General features: G+C 38.2%; 1 protein-coding gene across 12 annotated transcripts in view; it reads right to left on the bottom strand.

The window, feature by feature from the left end:
- PCBP3 (poly(rC) binding protein 3) overlaps nucleotides 1-21,136 on the bottom strand; it is a 964,963-nt gene that overhangs the window by 223,920 nt on the left and 719,907 nt on the right. For 9 of the 12 annotated variants that reach the window (XM_044075918.1, XM_044075919.1, XM_044075910.1 and 6 more), the window contains one exon: nucleotides 12,066-12,223. In XM_044075918.1, coding sequence (XP_043931853.1) covers nucleotides 12,066-12,134 — 69 coding nt within the window. In that variant the 5' untranslated portion in view covers nucleotides 12,135-12,223. The remainder of the gene's footprint in view (nucleotides 1-12,065; nucleotides 12,224-21,136) is intronic. The other 3 variants (XM_044075913.1, XM_044075914.1, XM_044075915.1) reach the window with 1 other exon arrangement.

Raw genomic sequence — 21,136 nt, 5'->3', positions numbered from 1 at the left:
ACAAGTTGAACAAAAGCATCCGAAATAATCCAACATATAATTTATTAGTGCACAGTGAGCGCTTTCACCCGTAGGCTTTTTCAAACTATTACAGCAACCATTTCTTACTTCAAGTTTAAATAAAACACTAACAGCACCCAATTGGTCAAAACAACTTCATCGAATTTACATACATAATTAAAAGTTAAAAAAAGCGCGCTTTCTAGCGCTTCATACAAAATCACTAAATAGGGACAGCACATATACTAAAAATCACGTACGAATACTTAAACTATATAAAACAACTTCTATGTTTAAATGTACGTGAGTAACACTAATAGAAATCACTAACTCACACATTCATCATAAATTGATAAGAAAAAAGTGAAAAAAATATATGCAGAACAGAATATATGTATAGTTCACAAATTTACCTATTCTATCCAGCATTCCTACATATACACTACACTACTAACCATTAAAAACATCATATAAAACACCATTCAAACAGATATTATAAAATATTGTAAGGATAGATCATGTCAACAAGCAATATATATTCACATCATAGAGCACTAAAACACATATAAAATATACTATATATGTGCAAACATAGACATAAAACAATACATGGAAAGCAGGATCTATCTACAACCATTATCTAAAGCACTTTTTAAAAAAGAGGAAAAAGAGAAGTAGGAGACAAAAATCCTTTAAACCAAAACTTCCTGAGTTAACCCATGTCATCACTACAAAAGCAAATGAGTCACATAGTGGGTGATATGCAAACCTGGTAGAATATAAATAATACATTAAACCTAACCAATGTCATGAACCTTATTATAATTATTACAGGAATAAATCTCTATATATAAAGAGAGAGATGTTCATGGTTTCATCAATCTTTTCTTACGTAAAATAGGGTGTAACTGCACCCTGTCATTCAAACCAGGGTACCTATCAGATCTCATCCTTATGATCCATTTTAACTCACATTCCTGTAAGTAGTTGTCAATGTCGCCCCCTCTAACACTAGGTTCTACTCTCTGTATCACACAAAAGCTAAAATAATGTTCTGGCCCAGCATTTCTGATATGTTTAGCTAAAGCATTGTTCATAGAACCTAGACGTATATGATATATATGGTCTCTTACCCGTTCTCTAAATTGTCTAGACGTTTTCCCTATATAGAATACGTCACAACGGGTACATTTGGCCATATAAACAACATACATGCTCTTGCAGCATGTTCTTGTCTTAAAATTATATTCAACTCGTGTGATAGGATGAATAAACCCCATACTAGTATCTATAAACTTACACTGATTACACTCATTACAAGGGCGTGTGTTATTAATTTCCCCTGTAATATTCATATCATAGAAGGACGATCTATGACATAATTTACGTCTAAGATTTGGTTTATTCTTATAGACAAAATTGGGGTCCGATCCTACTACTATATCAATATCTTGATCTAATTTAAATATGTCCCAATATTTAACTATTATCTCCTTTATATCCTTAACATCCCTTGTAAAATACAAAGGAAATCTAATATCATTCCTCTCCTCTTTTCCATCACTATAGTCCATTTCTTCCCAATCAGAAAAATATGGACGTGCTTTACTACTCCTCAAGTCCTGGACAACTTTAATTTTTCTATCCAGGTCTAACTCAGAATAGCCTCTTTCCAAAAACCTACTTGTTAAATTCTCAATCTCTTCTGTATAGCCTGAGGCTGTAGGGTTAAGCCTCGAGGCCCTCATTAACTGCCCCTTCATGATGTTGTCGAAAACAAACCTGGGGTGCATGCTACTTCGATGCAATAACGTATTCCTGAAGCACGATTTTCTATGTATACTTGTGTTCAACAATCCATTCTGTAACCTATATAGGCTAATATCTAAATAAGAAATATATTCCTCAGAATAATTAAGTGTAAATTTAAGAAAGCTAGTCATAGCATTCATCTCTCTAACAAAGGCGAGTAAGGACTCTTCTGACCCCTTCCAAATAATGAAGAGGTCATCAACGAACCTCCTGTAAAAACCAACATTATTCTTAAACAATTCATTCGACAGAAGGAGCTCATGTTCCCAGTCAGCCATCACCAGATTGGCGTAGCTATTGGCACAAGAAGTGCCCATAGCTACGCCATCCTTCTGTATGTAAACCTCTTCACCATATATGAAGATATTATTCTGGAGGACTATTTCCAGAAAAATGCAGCCAAATCTATAGTTCTTGCATCAAATTCTGTCCTAGCTTTCAAATACCTTTGCATTCTAAGGATACCTTCCTCATTGGGTATTACTGTAAAAAGACTGACAACATCCAAAGTAACTAAAATACTTCTTCCATTCTTATTTTTTGGTAGAAATTAGTTGAGAATGAGCTCCATGAATTTTATAATGATAGAAAATGCAACAGGACCTACAAATCTAAACACAATCTTACGTTTTTGCAAAGGAAAGCTTTGAAAACACTGTGTAATGATAATTCCTTGGCTATTAGACCGTCAGACAAGGGAGGACCAGTGGTGATAATGAATAGGTCAGATTACGATACAAGTATGGAAGAGCTACTTAGTGATGGGAATTTCTACCAAAAAATAAGAATGGAAGAAGTAGAGTTAAAAGTGTTTCAGATTTATGATGCTCTGGACGATCTGCTTAAAAGTGGTATAATATCAAAAACATTATTTGGGTTTTTAAAAGTTAATAAACCATTGATTCCTATAATTCAAGGTCTACCGAAAGTCCACAAATCTTTAGAAAAGCCACCTATGTGACCTATTGTGGCAGGTCAAGGCTGGGTAACGGAGCCCTTTTCCATTTTCCTAGAACATTACCTAAGACCGGTAGTAGATGAGAACCAATTCACTTTGAGAGATAGTAAACAGTTCCTCTTGGATTTATATGAATATGTTAAAAGACTGGACACCCACCAACATTTTATTTTAGTTACTTTGGATGTTGTCAGTCTTTTTACAGTAATACCCAATGAGGAAGGTATCCTTAGAATGCAAGGTATTTGAAAGCTAGGACAGAATTTGATGCAAGAACTATAGATTTGGTTGCATTTTTTCTGGAAATAGTACTCCAGAATAATATCTTCATATATGGTGAAGAGGTTTACATACAGAAGGATGGCGTAGCTATGGGCACTTCTTGTGCCAATAGCTACGCCAATATGGTGATGGCTGACTGGGAACATGAGCTCCTTCTGTCGAATGAATTGTTTAAGAATAATGTTGGTTTTTACAGGAGGTTCGTTGATGACCTCTTCATTATTTGGAAGGGGTCAGAAGAGTCCTTACTCGCCTTTGTTAGAGAGATGAATGCTATGACTAGCTTTCTTAAATTTACACTTAATTATTCTGAGGAATATATTTCTTATTTAGATATTAGCCTATATAGGTTACAGAATGGATTGTTGAACACAAGTATACATAGAAAATCGTGCTTCAGGAATACATTATTGCATCGAAGTGGCATGCACCCCAGGTTTGTTTTCGACAACATCATGAAGGGGCAATTAATGAGGGCCTCGAGGCTTAACCCTACAGCCTCAGGCTATACAGAAGAGATTGAGAATTTAACAAGTAGGTTTTTGGAAAGAGGCTATTCTGAGTTAGACCTGGATAGAAAAATTAAAGTTGTCCAGGACTTGAGGAGTAGTAAAGCACGTCCATATTTTTCTGATTGGGAAGAAATGGACTATAGTGATGGAAAAGAGGAGAGGAATGATATTAGATTTCCTTTGTATTTTACAAGGGATGTTAAGGATATAAAGGAGATAATAGTTAAATATTGGGACATATTTAAATTAGATCAAGATATTGATATAGTAGTAGGATCGGACCCCAATTTTGTCTATAAGAATAAACCAAATCTTAGACGTAAATTATGTCATAGATCGTCCTTCTATGATATGAATATTACAGGGGAAATTTATAACACACGCCCTTGTAATGAGTGTAATCAGTGTAAGTTTATAGATACTAGTATGGGGTTTATTCATCCTATCACACAAGTTGAATATAATTTTAAGACAAGAACATGCTGCAAGAGCATGTATGTTGTTTATATGGCCAAATGTACCCGTTGTGACGTATTCTATATAGGGAAAACGTCTAGACAATTTAGAGAATGGGTAAGAGACCATATATATGATATACGTCTAGGTTCTATGAACAATGCTTTAGCTAAACATATCAGAAATGCTGGGCCAGAACATTATTTTAGCTTTTGTGTGATACAGAGAGTAGAACCTAGTGTTAGAGGGGGCGACATTGACAACTACTTACAGGAATGTGAGTTAAAATGGATCATAAGGATGAGATCTGATAGGTACCCTGGTTTGAATGACAGGGTGCAGTTACACCCTGTCTTACGCAAGAAAAGATTGATGAAACCATGAACATCTCTCTCTTTATATATAGAGATTTATTCCTGTAATAATTATAATAAGGTTCACGACATTGGTTAGGTTTAATGTATCATTCATATTTTACCTGGCTTGTCTATCACCCACTATGTGACTTATTTGCTCTTGCAGTGACTACATAGGTAAACTCGTGAAGTTTTGGCCTAAAGAATTTTTGTCTCCTACTTCTCTTTTTTCTCTTTTTTAAAAAATGCTTTAGATAATGGTTGTAGATAGATCCTGCTTTCCATGTATTGTTTTATGTCTATGTTTGCACATATATAGTATATTTTATATGTGTTTTAGTGCTCTATGATGTGAATATATATTGCTTGTTGACATGATCTATCCTTACAATATTTTATAATATCTGTTTGAATGGTGTTTTATATGATGTTTTTAATGGTTAGTAGTGTAGTGTATATGTAGGAATGCTGGATAGAATAGGTAAATTTGTGACTATACATATATTCTGTTCTGCATATATTTTTTTCACTTTTTTCTTATCAATTTATGATGAATGTGTGAGTTAGTGATTTCTATTAGTGTTACTCACGTACATTTAAACATAGAAGTTGTTCTATATAGTTTAAGTATTTTTAAGTATTTGTACGTGATTTTTAGTATATGTGATATTTCAATTAGTGTTTTTGTATGAAGCGCTAGAAAGCGCGCTTTGTTCAGCTTTTAATTATGTATGTAAATCTGATGAAGTTGTTCTAACCAATTGGGTGCTGTTAGTGCTTTATTTAAACTTGAAGTAAGAAATGGTTGCTGTAATAGTTTGAAAAAGCCTACGGGTGAAAGCGCTCACTGTGCACTAATAAATTATATGCTGAATTATTTCGGATGCTTTTGTTCAACTTGTTTTAAAAACTGCAAGCTTTGGATTTGATTAACTTGGACTATTCATTGACCTTATACTACGAAGAGCCTCTTGCCATTTCGCACCTGCATGAAAGATTTTATCTTGATTTTATTTAAACTGTTCCAGGCAGGAGCGTTTATCCTTTGGGTGGTTTGTGTTTTATTTTGTATATATATATATATATATATATATATATATATATATATAAAATATAATATATATATATATATATATATATATATATATATATATATTCCCAAAACAGTACACCAATAAATGGGGCCATAAATAAGCATATAAAACATTTTAAAGTGTCAAAAAATATGTGTCAAAAATGGTTTATTTGAACATTATCTATGCAGTGCTTTAAGTCTGAGCAGACAAGCAACAGACAAATGTTCACTTAAGCCTGGCCAACTATCAGCTTTAAGAAACAGTTGTCAGTACAGTTCACATTTCTTGAGGAGCAAAGTCCATGGACCCCCCCCCTGTCATTCAGGGAAATTTGTTCCAATATTACAGATTTAAAATCATGTCCTGGGTTCTCATGGACATGTTTAAATAGTACAGTGATGTCTTTTTGTTTCTTGATATCGTATAAATGTTCGTAGACTCGATCTTTCAGCCTACATTCAGTTTTCCCAATATAGAACCCAGGACAGGATCTACAAAGTGCACAGTACACTACCTGTGGTGTGTTGCAATTGAATAACCCCCTGATTTGGATTGTGTGCTTGAAGATGGTGCACACATTGTCCACCAAAATGTATTGACAATAGACACACCTTCCACACTTCTTCATACCACTATGCTCTTTTCTCCATATGCCTGTGGTACTACCCATTCCTTTTTCAAAAAAGCTTTTGAGGTTCAAACCCCTCTTATATGCCACAAAAGGTTTCATACGCACATTTTCTCTAATATCATGGTTAATATGGGCCAATATTTCACTAGAATGGCCTTAAATGAACTACTATCAACAGAAAAGGTGGTAATGAAGGCACTTTTTAAATTCCCTAAGTTTTTGAAATGGGAAACATTCAAGGTACTGCTAGGCTTATTATTGTTGTTGTTTAAAATTGATGCATAAAACTTTTGATCTCGGTTGTGGATTACTTCATACATAGGATTATCAATAAAATCTACGGGGTTCCCACATTTTCTCAACATATCTTTTAAATTAATGCACTAATCCCAAAAGGCATCGTCCAAGGTTACCCTTCTGGCAGCCTGAACAAACTGCCCTTTGACTACTGATCTTTTTTGGGTGAGTGGATGTGAACTCGAAAACTGCAGAAAATTGTTGGAATAGGTTGCTTTTATTCTTTGATGTCATAAAACTTACTCCATTTTATAAAACTAAAAGAGTGCTTGAGCTTCCTTACAAATTAAAAAAAATATTAATAAACTCTTTGTGTGTTATGAATGTGAACTCCAACTTAAATTTTAACCAGAATCCTCAGAAGAGGGACCTCACCTGTCTGTATATAGAGAATGAAACACACCTCATCCAGAAGCTCACAAGGAAAATAACTCACATAACTGTCCATATCAAACAACACATGCCTCCTCACAGCTTTACAGTTCCGCTCTTTTATGATGAAAAATTACTTTGATAGCTGAATAATAAACTGTGGCATAAAAAGGAATACTGGATTCTTAAAGAAGAAACATCAGTATGGCAAAATGAACATAAAAAACAGGATAATCATTTTACAAATGGATCAGCAATTTGTCTGTGTATCCTCTAAGAATAACAAGAAGCAATGAGAGAACAGAGAGTTTGACTAGTGGACACAGCCTAGGAGGAATTCCCGGAGGGAGGTTAGCAAGCATGGAATGGGAGAAGGTCCCAGAAGGCTATTGAACCAAGTTAGTCTGCCCTTGAAAGGAAAGAGTTAATCCTGTAGAATAACAACAATAAGCTCAATAATATAAGATGGATGCTTAGGTTTGCTGACCCTCCTTCACAGTTCTGTACAATTCATGCTAATCTCTGTCTCAGCATTTGACAACCCTCATGCTAGGCTCTGTCCCAGCAGATAACAACTCCCATGCTAGTCTCTGCCCCAGCAGATAACAACTCCCATGCTAGTCTCTGCCCCAGCAGATAACAACTCCCATGCTAGTCTCTGCCCCAGCAGATAACAACTCCCATGCTAGTCTCTGCCCCAGCAGATAACAACTCCCATGCTAGTCTCTGCCGCAGCAGATAACAATTCCCATGCTAGTCTCTGCCCCAGCAGATAACAACTCCCATGCTAGTCTCTGCCCCAGTAGATAACAACTCCCATGCTAGTCTCTGCCCCAGCAGATAACAACTCCCATGCTAGTCTCTGCCCCAGCAGATAACAACTCCCATGCTAGTCTCTGCCGCAGCAGATAACAACTCCCATGCTAGTCTCTGCCGCAGCAGATAACAACTCCCATCTAGTCTCTGCCCCAGTAGATAACAACTCCCATGCTGATCTCTGCCCCAGCAGATGATAACTCCCATGCTAGTCTCTGCCGCAGCAGATAACAACTCCCATGCTAGTCTCTGCCCCAGCAGATAACAACTCCCATGCTAGTCTCTGCCCCAGTAGATAACAACTCCCATGCTAGTCTCTGCCCCAGCAGATAACAACTCCCATGCTAGTCTCTGCCCCAGCAGATAACAACTCCCATGCTAGTCTCTGCCCCAGCAGATAACAACTCCCATGCTAGTCTCTGCCGCAGCAGATAACAACTCCCATGCTAGTCTCTGCCGCAGTAGATAACAACTCCCATCTAGTCTCTGCCCCAGTAGATAACAACTCCCATGCTGATCTCTGCCCCAGCAGATGATAACTCCCATGCTAGTCTCTGCCGCAGCAGATAACAACTCCCATGCTAGTCTCTGCCCCAGCAGATAACAACTCCCATGCTAGTCTCTGCCCCAGCAGATAACAACTCCCATGCTAGTCTCTGCCCCAGTAGATAACAACTCCCATGCTGATCTCTGCCCCAGCAGATGATAACTCCCATGCTAGTCTCTGCCCCAGCAGATGATAACTCCCATGCTAGTCTCTGCCACAGCAGATAACTCCCATGCTGATCTCGGTCACAGCAGATAACAACTCCCATGCTGATCTCTGCCCCAGCAGATGATAACTCCCATGTTAGTCTCTACCCCAGCAGATAACAACTCCCATGCTAGTCTCTGCCCCAGCAGATGATAACTCCCATGTTAGTCTCTACCCCAGCAGATAACAACTCCCATGCTAGTCTCTGCCCCAGCAGATGATAACTCCCATGCTAGTCTCTGCCCCAGTAGATAACAACTCCCATGCTAGTCTCTGCCCCAGCAGATGATAACTCCCATGCTAGTCTCTGCCACAGCAGATAACTCCCATGCTGATCTCGGTCACAGCAGATAACAACTCCCATGCTGATCTCGGTCACAGCAGATGATAACTCCCATGTTAGGCTCTACCCCAGCAGATAACAACTCCCACGCTAGTCTCTGCCCCAGCAGATGATAACTTCCAATGCAGCTTGTTCCAATAAGGAGAATTGCAGCTCCATAATACTTTGATTCCAATATTTTCCTTCATGCTGGAATATATTTCGTAAATACACCAACAATGGAAACACTTCTTGGAGCCAGGTGGGATGTTTACATGCCTACATCACAAATACCACAAGTCATCAGCGGCAAAGCTTGTTGTCCATATACCTCCCAGTAAATTGCCTGCTGCTGTTCCTGGAGCTGAACAGAATTTATGAATCTTTTTTTCTTTTTTTTTCATTTCCTTGATGTATGCACCAAGCTTTTCATCCATTAACTAGTCTGCAATTATTTAACATTTTTCTAAACAGGTTAGCTCAAGAATCTCTTACAAAAGAAACAGTCAGCTATATGGCTACTTATTAGTTCTGCATTGACCAGACATTTTTTAAGTATCCAACCAAAGTTGGAGAGACTTTGGAGAGGGAGGAAAAGCAGTATTCTGATATGCTGATTTAAGGCTGGAACGTCCATTTCACTGACACCTATCAACCTGCTGTCCAACTAAAAAAGTTCTTTAACCTTGTGGAAGAAAATTATTCAGATCGAAAAAGCAGAGGTCCACATTTTAACATTAGAATCCAAAGTCATGGCTGCCATTTTCCTCTGTCTGTATCTGATACAGCCACATTACCAGCCTCTTTGCTGCCACCCCTGTAGTCCTCTCTGAGCAAGGCCAAAACTGAGGTGGTCCTATAAAGTGACAATCACAAAATTTTGAGTAGCAACTGTGTATCTCTAATCATTTGAACAGCATGACAAGCACATACCTTGTATACTTTGTAACATACAAACATTAGCTGTATACTAGCTAAACTGTAGACTGATGCAGGTGAAAAAATTGAAGGACAGCAAATGCATGTTAATTTTTATGAGGCAACCATTTTCCTAGCATGCTGTGACTCTACCACATCTGTCTTACACTATTCCATATTTTAAATGGTACAGGTAAGTTCAGCTAGTGTTCCTTTTGTGTACCTGCAGCATGGGTCTATATCATATTGAATACCTCTTAGTCGAACTAACTTTGTCGAAACCTTTTTTTTGTCAAATGATCATTTTAGCAAATATTTTCCGAGGGAAAACAACCAGTAGTCCAACTACCGATCATCACAAAAAACACAAAATCTAAAACCCACTCAGGTGGGGGTTCTTCATCCCTCCCACACCCCCAAAATAACTATACCAACTCCGAGATCATACTACAGTGGGCAAAAGGGCAAATTCCAAATCATGGTTCACTGTGCTTTTTCCCTAGGAAAATATTCGCTAAAATGATCGCTCAACAAAAAGGTTTTTGACAAAGTAGGTACGATGAAGACGCATTCGACAAACAGTAAGTTTGATGATATGATATAGACCCCTGTGGCATATAACAGGACCACAAGGAACAAACATCTCTGCATTGACAGTTGTAGTGACTGAGAAGCAGACATCAGACTTGTGCAACCACATTGTTGCAAGTACTGTGGTTCACTCATTGTAATCTCAGATGCATTCAGTGTTGCCAGGTAAAGATCTGGGCTTTCAGACTGAAATACTAACACACTGAATAAAAGCGTATAAGCATTAGTCCTTTTCAGGTGTCAGATGCAGTATTCTGATCATGATGTGAATTTGTGTTTCTCAGCACCCCAAGAAACACAAAGTGCTAATTCTTCTGGCTGTGTGTGGCAAACTGGAGCAGGCAATACTACGGTGTTAACCCAAGGGTGAGAAAGGCCTGTGAGCTCTGCATTTGGAAAATGATCTCCTGGATGCCTAGTCAGATTTGACTCAATCATGACTTACAAACAGAAGGCAGACCTTTCCTGCATGTCATTCAGTATTTTCAACAGTCTCCTGTACTTTCACTGCTGTTGGTTTTAAAAGCTTTCTGTGGATATATCTATAAGATATCCATAATCTAATAGTACTGTACTGGAGTTGCTTGTCTAAAGATGTTTCTTTCTGTTCCATACCTGCTACTTAGCTTTCTTGATTTTTAATGTAAATTCATTCATAGTTTCCTCCAAAGTTTGAAATAATTTGGTCACACGTATTAAGTTTCAGCACTTCTGCTGTTTCCAACAATGAGACAACTTCACCCTTTCTGTCTTCATCAGTTGAAAGTGTTCATTGAGGTACCCTTTCTACTAAGTCATGTATTGAAGTTGTTACCTCCTATTTCAGACTGTATGTGTCAGTGCTGCCTCCTTTCACGTATTCCTTAGTTACTAGACCCCCTTCTGTACTGCTCTTATTGACACTTCAGGAAAATCAAGGCAACAGAGCTGAAGTGTTTATTTTTGCATAACCATTAGGTAACAAACACCTTTAGCATGTCAGTTAATATAGTAGAACTCTGTGCTACAGGTCTTTACATGTGTCAGTTATGTGGGTATGCATTCTAGTTGTAGTCAGTATACATTCCACTTTAATATATGCCTTGCTTCCTGAACCTTGAAAGTCATTTAGATTTTTCAAAGTACCTTTTTTTTAGCAAACTTTAAAATATTCCTTTCAAATGGCATAACAGATGTACCACATTATAGGATGTCCTCCATACCTCTCAATATTTCGAGAAATCTAAAATAATGGGGGACAAAGGTGAAAAAATAGGGACATATTTTAAATATTGATCTTATAAATGCAGAAAATTGTTAGAATAACAGGATTTGTGTTAGCATGTATTTTCTGAAGGATATGAAATCTGAACCTTAAATGTATGTCATTAGTGAGTGGCATCAATCCTCAGTAATTTGCCAGAAAACCACAAATTATATGAGGAACAGACCAAAAATATGAGGCAAAAATCTGGATATTCTGAAAAAAATCTGGACAGTTGAGAGATATGATGCCCTCCCCCTTTTACTAAAGTGCCCTTCCACCATGTTTACCACCAAGCAATCCATTTTTTTCAAAAAAATCCATGTGCCAGTAAGTAAGAAGCAGGCTGTTTTAAATTATAATACCATTGCACTCCGTGTGCAGAATTTGGATCTCTGTGTAGTGAACCTTATTCAGATCACCATCGAATTAAAGATTAAAGTTCTGAGCTGTTAATGAGCTACCTCCTGTGCCAGCAGTAGAGGGTATGATCCTTCCTACCTCCATTTGCCTACTGGGTGACTCTGAGCAAAACACTTAACCAGACAGTGCTCCAAGGTTGCCCATGAAAAAGGGAAACTTGTGTTCAGTGGACTTTTTAGGATAACAAATGTATAAAATAAAAGAAATTACAGCTATTATAAGAAGTTAAGAGTTTTATAGGTGTACCTTGCCATGCATGAGTAGTCGTATAGTGAGAGTAACATTCAGGCCTCCTTCTGAAACTTTGGGATCCATTCCAAGTGGAAGTGTGGTCAGAGCAGCCCTGTTTTCTCAGAGAGGGGATGTCCGAGGTGCAATAAAGTTGTCGCGTAAGGCTTCACCTGCTAAGAAAAAAAGAATTAGTGTTAGGTAAACGTGCAAAAATGCATTTTTTTTTGTTACTGACATGTTGCAATATATTCAGTTATTCACTTAAAATTTCAGGTGAAAAGCAAAACCAGAAAAACTGTAATAGAAATGATTGAAATGTCTCTGAATGGCCTCACTGAGTGATGTAAAATAATGTCATTTCCCAATGCAGTGTGTGTAATAGGCTACATTCAGAGTCCCATCTACACTGTATAATTGCTGAACCATAGACAAGGACATGTGTGCAATGAGCCAAGAGGTTTCAGTTTGACTTTCTCACCACTGGCTGCATTTCAGTTTGACTTTCTTACAACTCAGCTCTGCGTCACATGAATGGGGAGTCTGTTCCAGAGAAGGGGTAATCTTGAAATGCATACCTGTCCCTCTAACCTGTTTTATGCCACCATAGAGGTTTAGATCCCTAGACTGGGTATTTATTGTGCTTTTTATTTTGTGAATGTGTAGCAGATCCATCAGGACTGGATCAGAGAATGCCTTATAGGTTAGGCCTAGATCACTCCTCAGTAGTCTGTAGGAGATCGAGTACAAGGACATGGCTTTGAGGCGGTTCACATAGAACCTGTTAAATACACCCTGTATTCTTTTAGTAAGGAACCTCTGTGATCACTCCTGCTGTTGCAAATGTCTGACCTGGTACATACTGAAGAGTGCACTGTACTCAGTTATTGGTCAAATTAGGACTGAGTATAGTGCGAGTTTCATCTTCTTAGATCTGAATACCATACCCTTACTTAGAAGTTGTGCCTATTATAATAATTTTCTTACCACCATGGACTCATGATGATCACAGTTCAGATTACTGTCAACCTGAGTTCTCAGGTTGCTTACCACTGGGTCTGCTCTTAGGGGAACATTATCAATGTTGTAATTGGTAGGGGTATCACCTTCCCAAAGGTTATAATTATGCATTTTTGCACTAAATTTAGGCTATGGCTCTGGCAGCAGATATTTTCAGTCTCCGACCCCCCTGGAAGACATCTATATCTTTTATGGATTCAATGATTATTTATTTACTTATTTATTTATTTAACATTTGTTTACCAGGAAATTCCGACTTAGACAGAGCCCATTTTCAGTGGAGGCCCAAGGAGAAATGCTCCAGTTGCATGTCTTTGGAAAGTGGAAGGAAAACTGGACCACCTGCTGGAAACCCATATGAACACAGAGAGGATATGCAGGCTCCACACAGAAGGCACCCCAGCTGAGAATTATACTAGAGAACCTCTTGCTGTGTGGTGACAACACTAACCTCTGCATCACTGTGCCACCCTTATACCCAGCTTACATTCATCAGCATATTTGGTCAGCAAATGGCCCTCTATGTTTCTCTTGACTTCAGTTAAGTATATTCCAAACAAGAGAGGTCCATCTATTGAGCATGGGAAAGCACTAATAACAAAGCCTCTTGTTGGAGAAGGATTCTCCTACCCTAACTTCATATGTCCTCTCCATTTGGCTAGCTGTTGGGTGACATAGGGATTTATGCCTAAATTTGTGTGTTTGTGTATAATACTCTTGTGAGGTATTATGTCATTTGCCTTTGCCAAGTTGAGATAGGTAGTATGCACTGTTTTGCCCTCATCCATTGCTCTGGTGACCTTCTCGAAGAAGTCCACCAGGTTTAATAAGCATGACCTGCCCCTGACAAAACTGAACTGGGATGGGTTCAGTGTTTGAATACTTCCTATGTCTTTGTTTATCAGGTCCATGATAATTCTTTCCATGGCCTAATATATAAGACTAGCCAAACTTATGGTTCTGTAGTTCCTGGGTCTGTTGATAATCCCCTTTTGTAAGGAGAGATGACAGTTGCAGTCCTCTATTCTCTAGGGATGATGCTTGTCTGGAGGCTGTGTTTGAATAAAGATTTTAGTGAGCTTGACAGGTCATGTTTCAAGTAATTTAGGAGTCATCCTGAGAGATTATCAGGACCCCATGATGCAACGTTTTTTGCTTGAAGAGTATAGTGAAGACCTGTTCTTTAGTGAGAGTTAGAGGAAGAATAGTACAGAGTATTTCCTGGGAGGTAACTGGGGGTGCTAGGGAGTGAAATTGGAACTAATGTATTGGTCAGTAAATTTGTTATATCCTCCAGTTCATTATATTACTATTATTCTGGCACAAAATTTGGTGTTCCTCTTAAGGTTGAGTACATAACTGAAAAATGCCTTATGGTTATCCTTATCCTGAGAGAGTATTTTTGCCCCAAAGTTGGATTTGGAGGACTTGATTAATCTTTTATGTTGCTTGTTGAGACAAGGGAGTTTTTGTTTACTGGGCATTGTCTTTCCTATTTCTGGCCATGATTGTCTTTCTTACCCTGTGCAACCTATAAAGAATAATTTGTGTTAAACACTTTCCTATTTACACCTTTAACATGTATTGCTGTAGAGACATGAACATTTGTTTGAACTGTTAGTATATAACTTTTTTTTTCAGAAGGCTCAGGGTGTATTTATTAAAAGTTAGAGTAAAAATGTGCAGTGCTCCTTTGAAGGGAATGAGCTAGGACATCTATTTTCAAAGCCTGTGGAATCACAACACTGATTCTCTTAGACCGGACCATTGGTGTTCGCTAGTTCACATTTCACTACGATGCCTTTCATGACAGCAGATTTTTAAAGCACAACATCTGTGACAGTGTTAAACTCTTTCACAATATTCTTCAAGGAATTCTATGGCAGCATGTATGCCCCATAAAAAGGCTTTGTCTCCATCATATTCAGCTGTTGTTTTAAACCTCATGCATTACCTCAGGCCTGTAGCAATGTAAATATCCATGCTCTGTGGCCTTGCTGTTGGTTAAAAGAAGTAAGGACCTGTGTTCTCTCACCAGCCTGTAACTCTTTAGCCCACTGAGATATCAGACCTTTCATAGGCCTAAACCCATGTGTAACCTTTTTTTAGTGTAAGTGTACCTTGTTTCTGATTCAATGCAGCTTTGGGGGCATATGTTGCTGGTTTCATTTTTTTCTGTAAAGCTGAAGGAAGATATCTGTAATACTATGGTCTAGCTGATGTTGTAATCAGTAAGTAAGAATTTGCACAAATACTGACAGTTCTTTTAAGTGCTCAAACAGTGTTTGTTGGCTGTTTTATGGACTACTATACCTGTTCTTTTCACATCTATTTTTTGAACTGTTGACAACGGGTAATCCCATGTGACATACACTTCATTATTCTGCATAATGATTTATAGTTCATGTTTCCACCTTCTCCGCTACTTCTATATTGCAGTATTTCCACAATCCCCAGTGCAACAGTCTTGACAAATTATTTGGCCTTTCAAAATATAGGCCCTCTGACATGAGTGTATCCTGCCCAGCAACAAGATGTGCAATTGTTTCCAGTTCATGTCTTTTTTTTTTTTTACATATCCTGCTTTTGTCTGCTTCTCCCAACTTCTGAATGGATTTTATAAATCAGCATGCATGCAGTCCACTATACTGGGCCACCATTATATTAACCTTGCATGTTCTGGTTTCAGTTCACCTCTCCTTAAACATTCCTGTGTCAAATTTTGGTCAACATGAGGTTGTTCCAGGAAGCCTGAGTACTTTCCACAATATTTATGAATTTCCAAATTTCTTTCCTTTTCTTTTGATTTCTGTCTACTTCTGGTTTGATTTCCATACGAATTTGAAACTGACATGCTTTTGCTTGACTAGGCAAATATTTCATCTTAGACTTCTTCTCCTCCTGCTTTAAAACGTTCACTATGTTTGGAACTGGTGAGACCAGTAAATATAGTTGCAGCCCCACTATTGCAGATCTACACAGGTAATCAGTTTTGAGGGTGGCCCATACCTCTTTTGGAGTGAAGAATATACAATCTTATTTTACAGTGATATTTATACACCATTTGATAAATATAAAGCATTTTAGTCAATGCAATAATTTTTAGGGCCAGTCGATCACCATAAAACTGTACATTAAAGCTTGTCAACACAGTTTTCAATATCAGCCTTAATCTTCTGAAGTATTCCTTATTTAGCTTTATTCAGATTCATTTATATTTTATAGGTGCTCTTTCATCCTTTCCCAAATATTCATACATTCCCTCCTTCTTAAGTTTTTTTTCCCAGGCTGATATTTTCCTGGTATTGCAGCATTCCTGTTTTAAGTGTTGCTTTTGCACACTTATCAAGACAAAATGTCATTCTTATATCACCTGAGAAAGTTTTAACAATTTGTAGTTTTGCTTTCAACTCCTCATCTGATGAACCATACAATTTTAATTCATTCACAACAAGCAGATGAGAGACATCTTTTAACAAGTTTATTTTCTGGGAGCCAGATTGTAACCATATCCTAATCTGTTAAGTAACAGTATTAAGGGCAAGACAAAACCGCAGTGGTGACAAAGAATTACCCTGGAATATCCACCTTTGAATTTTTATCCCTGGGATAATAATTTGTCCTTTGTCATGGCTCAGTTGCAAAGTAATTTGCCACTGTTGCATGGTCATTGTGAAGTAACTAATCAATGTAAGATACGCGTTATACATGAATGTGGGATACTGTCAGACACTTTTGTAATCTATCCTTTCCATACTTAAATTGTTCCCCTTATTACACTTATCTTTTATGGCTTTATTTAGCAAGGAATGATCCTTTGTTTCATATGACTTTCTTTTGTTACCCTTTTGTTCTGTTCCCATAATTGTTCTTTTTTTTCTAAATGACTAAAAACTCTGTTTTCATCAATTCGTCAGTTCCTGTATATAGTTTGTATATTGATGGAAGGCAAGTTATTGGTCTATAGTTCTAAGGATGGCTTGCACTCATAAGGATGAATATTGTTTTTCCTGTCATTAGCCAGGTTGGTGTCTTTCAGGATTTGCATGTAAGTAATTCTTACTCAGGACTAAATCTTTGTGTAAAGATATTCATGCTTTTAGTCAAAAGCTAGGTATTGCTTCTGGGCCTGGGATTTCCAGTAAGTAGCTTTTCTTAATTTTCTCTGACCAATGCTTTATCCCATTTCATATTTTCTGCATTAATGTTATTAACACTTTCTTTTAATTTTTCTATCCATTAAAAATCTTTATATTCAACAGAGTCTTCATAAATATGTCTCCAAAATGTACCTATTTCTTCTTTTTTTGCTGGTGTTTCTATGCCTTTTCCTTTGTTTCCCAGTTCTCTATAGAATTTTTTGGGGGTTCATAGGTTCATAGGTAGGTACTAGGCTATCTGCCTGAGGGCATTTATAAGCCTAGCCAGAGTGTGTCGGCTTTCGTCGCCCTATTGATTAATTAACTGATCCTCTGTCAAGCAGAGACAATGAAGTGATCCCAGGGGTGTATTTTCTGTTACCCATCCACTCGTCAAGGTTTCTCTTGAAGAGTGTTAGTGAGGGGCTCTGCCTGATGTAGTTTGGAATTTTGTTTCAAAGCATGGGGAGTCTCTGTGACAGGAATCTATCCCTCCAGCATGTTCTATTTATTGTGGCGAGGTTTAGCTCACTAGAGCGCATGGCTTGCAGTAACTTGGATTTCTTTAGATGGAGCATGTCCATCAATTCTGAGTTGGACATGGCTTTGTAAGTCAGGCAGAGGTCACCTCTAAGTAAGCAATATGCCAGTGAGTACAGACGGAGTTTTTTCAGTCGGGCTGTATAGGACATATGTTTGAGGCCAGTAATCCTCTTGGTGAAGTACTTTTGTGGTCTTTCCAGCTGTTGGAAGGGTCTTGTGAGGTACATCCCAAATGGGGCATTGTACTCTATGATGGGTCTAATGAGTGACGAGTAGAGGAACACTATAACCTTTTTATTTCTAGATGCGAACCCTTTAGTAATTAGATGGGCCACATAGAAGGATTTCCTAACTACTTTGGCAATATGATTGTCAAAGGAGAGATTAATATCTACCTGGGTCCCCAGATCTCTTATTACCTCTTCTGTATTAAGGGGGCTGCCACCTACATGGTAATTCATGGGTGTTTTGTTTTTCCCAAATGGGATGACTATGCATTTTTTGGCATTTAGCTGGAGGCCATGACTTTGACACCAGGCGTCTGTCTCAGTAAGGCCCTTTTGGAGGATGTCCGTGTCAGCTTGAAAGTCAATTATGGCTCCCAGTTTGCAGTCATCGACAAACTTGGTTAGCCATAGTCCTCCTGTGTCTGCTTGTACTTCTGGGAAGTATATGCCAAACAGTAGGGGTCCCAGGACCGAGCCTTGTGGGACACCACTTTTGACTGGTTTAGAGTCAGACCTGGAGCCCGCTATTCTTACCGTGTGAGTTCTGTCTGTAAGCCAGTTGGTAACCCATCTTGTGATGTAGGGGGTTATGTTCAGGCTGGTGAGTTTTTCTGGATTCAATAAACGCTGTGAGTTTTTCTGTAATATCTGAGTGGGAAATGGTGTTGAAAGCCTTGGTGAGGTCAAGGTAGGCTGTGTAAACCACCTTTCCCTTGTCTATGGCCTTGGTAACTATCTCAAAGAAGTCAACTAGGTTTAGTAGGCATGATATGCCCTTAACAAAGCCGAACTAGGTCGTGTTAAGTGTTTGGAGGTTCCCAATGTCTTTGTTAATGAGTTCCATGATGATGCGCTCCATAGCCTTGCAGACCAGGGTAGTCAGGCTTATGGGGTGATAGTTACCAGGGTCAGTTGTGGTCCCTCCTTTGTGGAGAGGAATAACCATTGCTGTGCACCATTCAAATTGGCACGTAGCCTGTGGGTTCTCATTGAAATGTTTATTTTGTTCTTTTCCTTTATATTTATCTGCATACCTTCTAAGTTAAATCATTTTATTTATTGTTAAATATTTTATTACCTTTTATGGTGGCTGGTTACTTAGAAAGTACTTTTAATAACCTGAGAGTGTTATGCTTATTGTGATAACACTAGGACCACTCTGAAAAGCCTTACTGCATGAATTACATGCTACCATTTATATTAATATTTATTTTAGTCAATATAATTGATCATCCCCTTTGAAAATTATTGTATTTGACTGGTGGTAGCCATTACCTTGTAATGTGGGAAAGAGGACATAGCAGGAAAATCTGTGCAAGTCTTTCTCAAGAGTGTTTGTATGTGTGATTATCAAATATTTAAGAGTGAATGTGTCAAATACCTAGAACTGGGATGCAATGCTCTGCAGCGGTTAGCATGAAGACTCATTTGAGGACCTGAAGTGAAGCATATAGTCCAGTCCTAGGTTTGGAACCTGTTCCCGGTGTACTCTTAGGAGAAATTGTGTATTTCTAACTTTACTTTCAGTGATGCTCCCTTACCAGAGACAGTGGTGAGGATTGAGGCTCCTTAATTACTGTCCTGGGTTAAAGTAAAGTTATCACATTATATGCACATTTTAGCCAGCAGTGGGTAGAACGCCAAGTATGAAGAGAGGATAGATGTAAGGGGCAAATGGGGTATTAAGTTATATGGGAATAGAATGGACTTTGCAGTGGTTCTGTTTCACTCGGTATGTTTATAAGCAGACAATAATGCCAAATAGGTTGGGTGGGTATTACAGGGAAATAATTTTCCACCCTGAGGTATTGTGAGGCCTAATGCAAAAAATGATTTGTGTGTAATGTCTACCTTTGGAGAAATTACTGCACTTAGATAATGGGCTATCTGTTAAACTGTGTGTGTTTTTCTATTTGTCTATGCATTCTTATCTTTTTGATGTAAAATAGTTCCTTCAACTAATGCTTCAAAGTTGCTATAACATGCAATTTTTATTGGCGGAAGTATTTCATATCCAAAATAAAATTTGTGTAACTAATTAAATGGCCACATTCACAGACAGACACACATACAAATATACATGGAAATGTTCCACACAGTTACAACCACTGTTTTAACTAAGAACACCTCATATGATTTTTGTGTTCAAATGAATGAAACATTTCATATAGTTCAAGGTATTGTAACCCTCACAATACCTGTCAGATGTCCCTGATTTTGATTTATATGTTTGCTCTGTCCCTCAAAAATAATCATTCAGTCAATAAAGTCAGACGTTATATCTTCATACAAATGCATGTTGAGGGGAACAAGCTACCCATCTATGTCAGGCAAAGTTCCTCATTAGCACTCTTCAAGAAAAATCTTGATGCGTGGATGGGAAATAGGAAATACACCCTGGGGATCACTTCTGTGGCTCTGCTCGACAGGGGCATAAGGAAATAACTTTCTTGGGTGGCATAAGCCAGGAAACCTTGTTGGCTAGGCTTATCCAGCCCCTCGGGCCTATAGCTTAGTACCTACCTATGAACCTATGGTAGGGGTAGTCATTCAAGGTTATAGCACTTTTTTGTATATTCCATTTAACACCTATAGCTCCTTATGGCATCCAGACCTTTCTTGGGTCAGACTTCTTTTTAACTAAAAAGAACAAGCCACGCTACTTCGCTAGAGACTGCTTGCACCTGTCACCCTTAGGCTTTTGAATACTGGCCAAGGCTCTTGCCACCCCCATAGTGCCTTTTTTAGGCAAGGCTCAAAAGACAAACCTACCGCCATAAATAGCACAAGTAACAAAAAACTGAGGGTAATGCTACTCAATGTCAGAAGTCTAAACCTCAAAATGCATGCACTTGAGGCAGTCCTCAGTATGTAGAAAATCGATATATGTACAGTAACAGAAACCTGGTTTAAGGTTCCAGAGAGCACCCCAGCACTACCAGGCTATAACTCATACCATACATTTCGGCCACAGAACCCAGACCGAAATACAAAAGGTGGGGGTGTATCCATATTCATCAAGGATACCCACACCTCCAGGTTAGTTCATCCATGTGCAACTAACAACAGGCAAAACTGCAATTCAAATTGTAGCTTGCTACAGATCACACACCATGTCACAGGACACTCATTCTGCATTTCTGGAAACACTGGGAAATAT

Source organism: Protopterus annectens, chromosome 6.part1 (assembly GCF_019279795.1).
Source record: "Protopterus annectens isolate FY-2018-M chromosome 6.part1, PAN1.0, whole genome shotgun sequence".
Lineage (NCBI taxonomy): Eukaryota > Metazoa > Chordata > Ceratodontiformes > Protopteridae > Protopterus > Protopterus annectens.
Note: the sequence above shows the minus strand (reverse complement) of the source record. Positions and strands in the feature narration are given on the sequence as shown.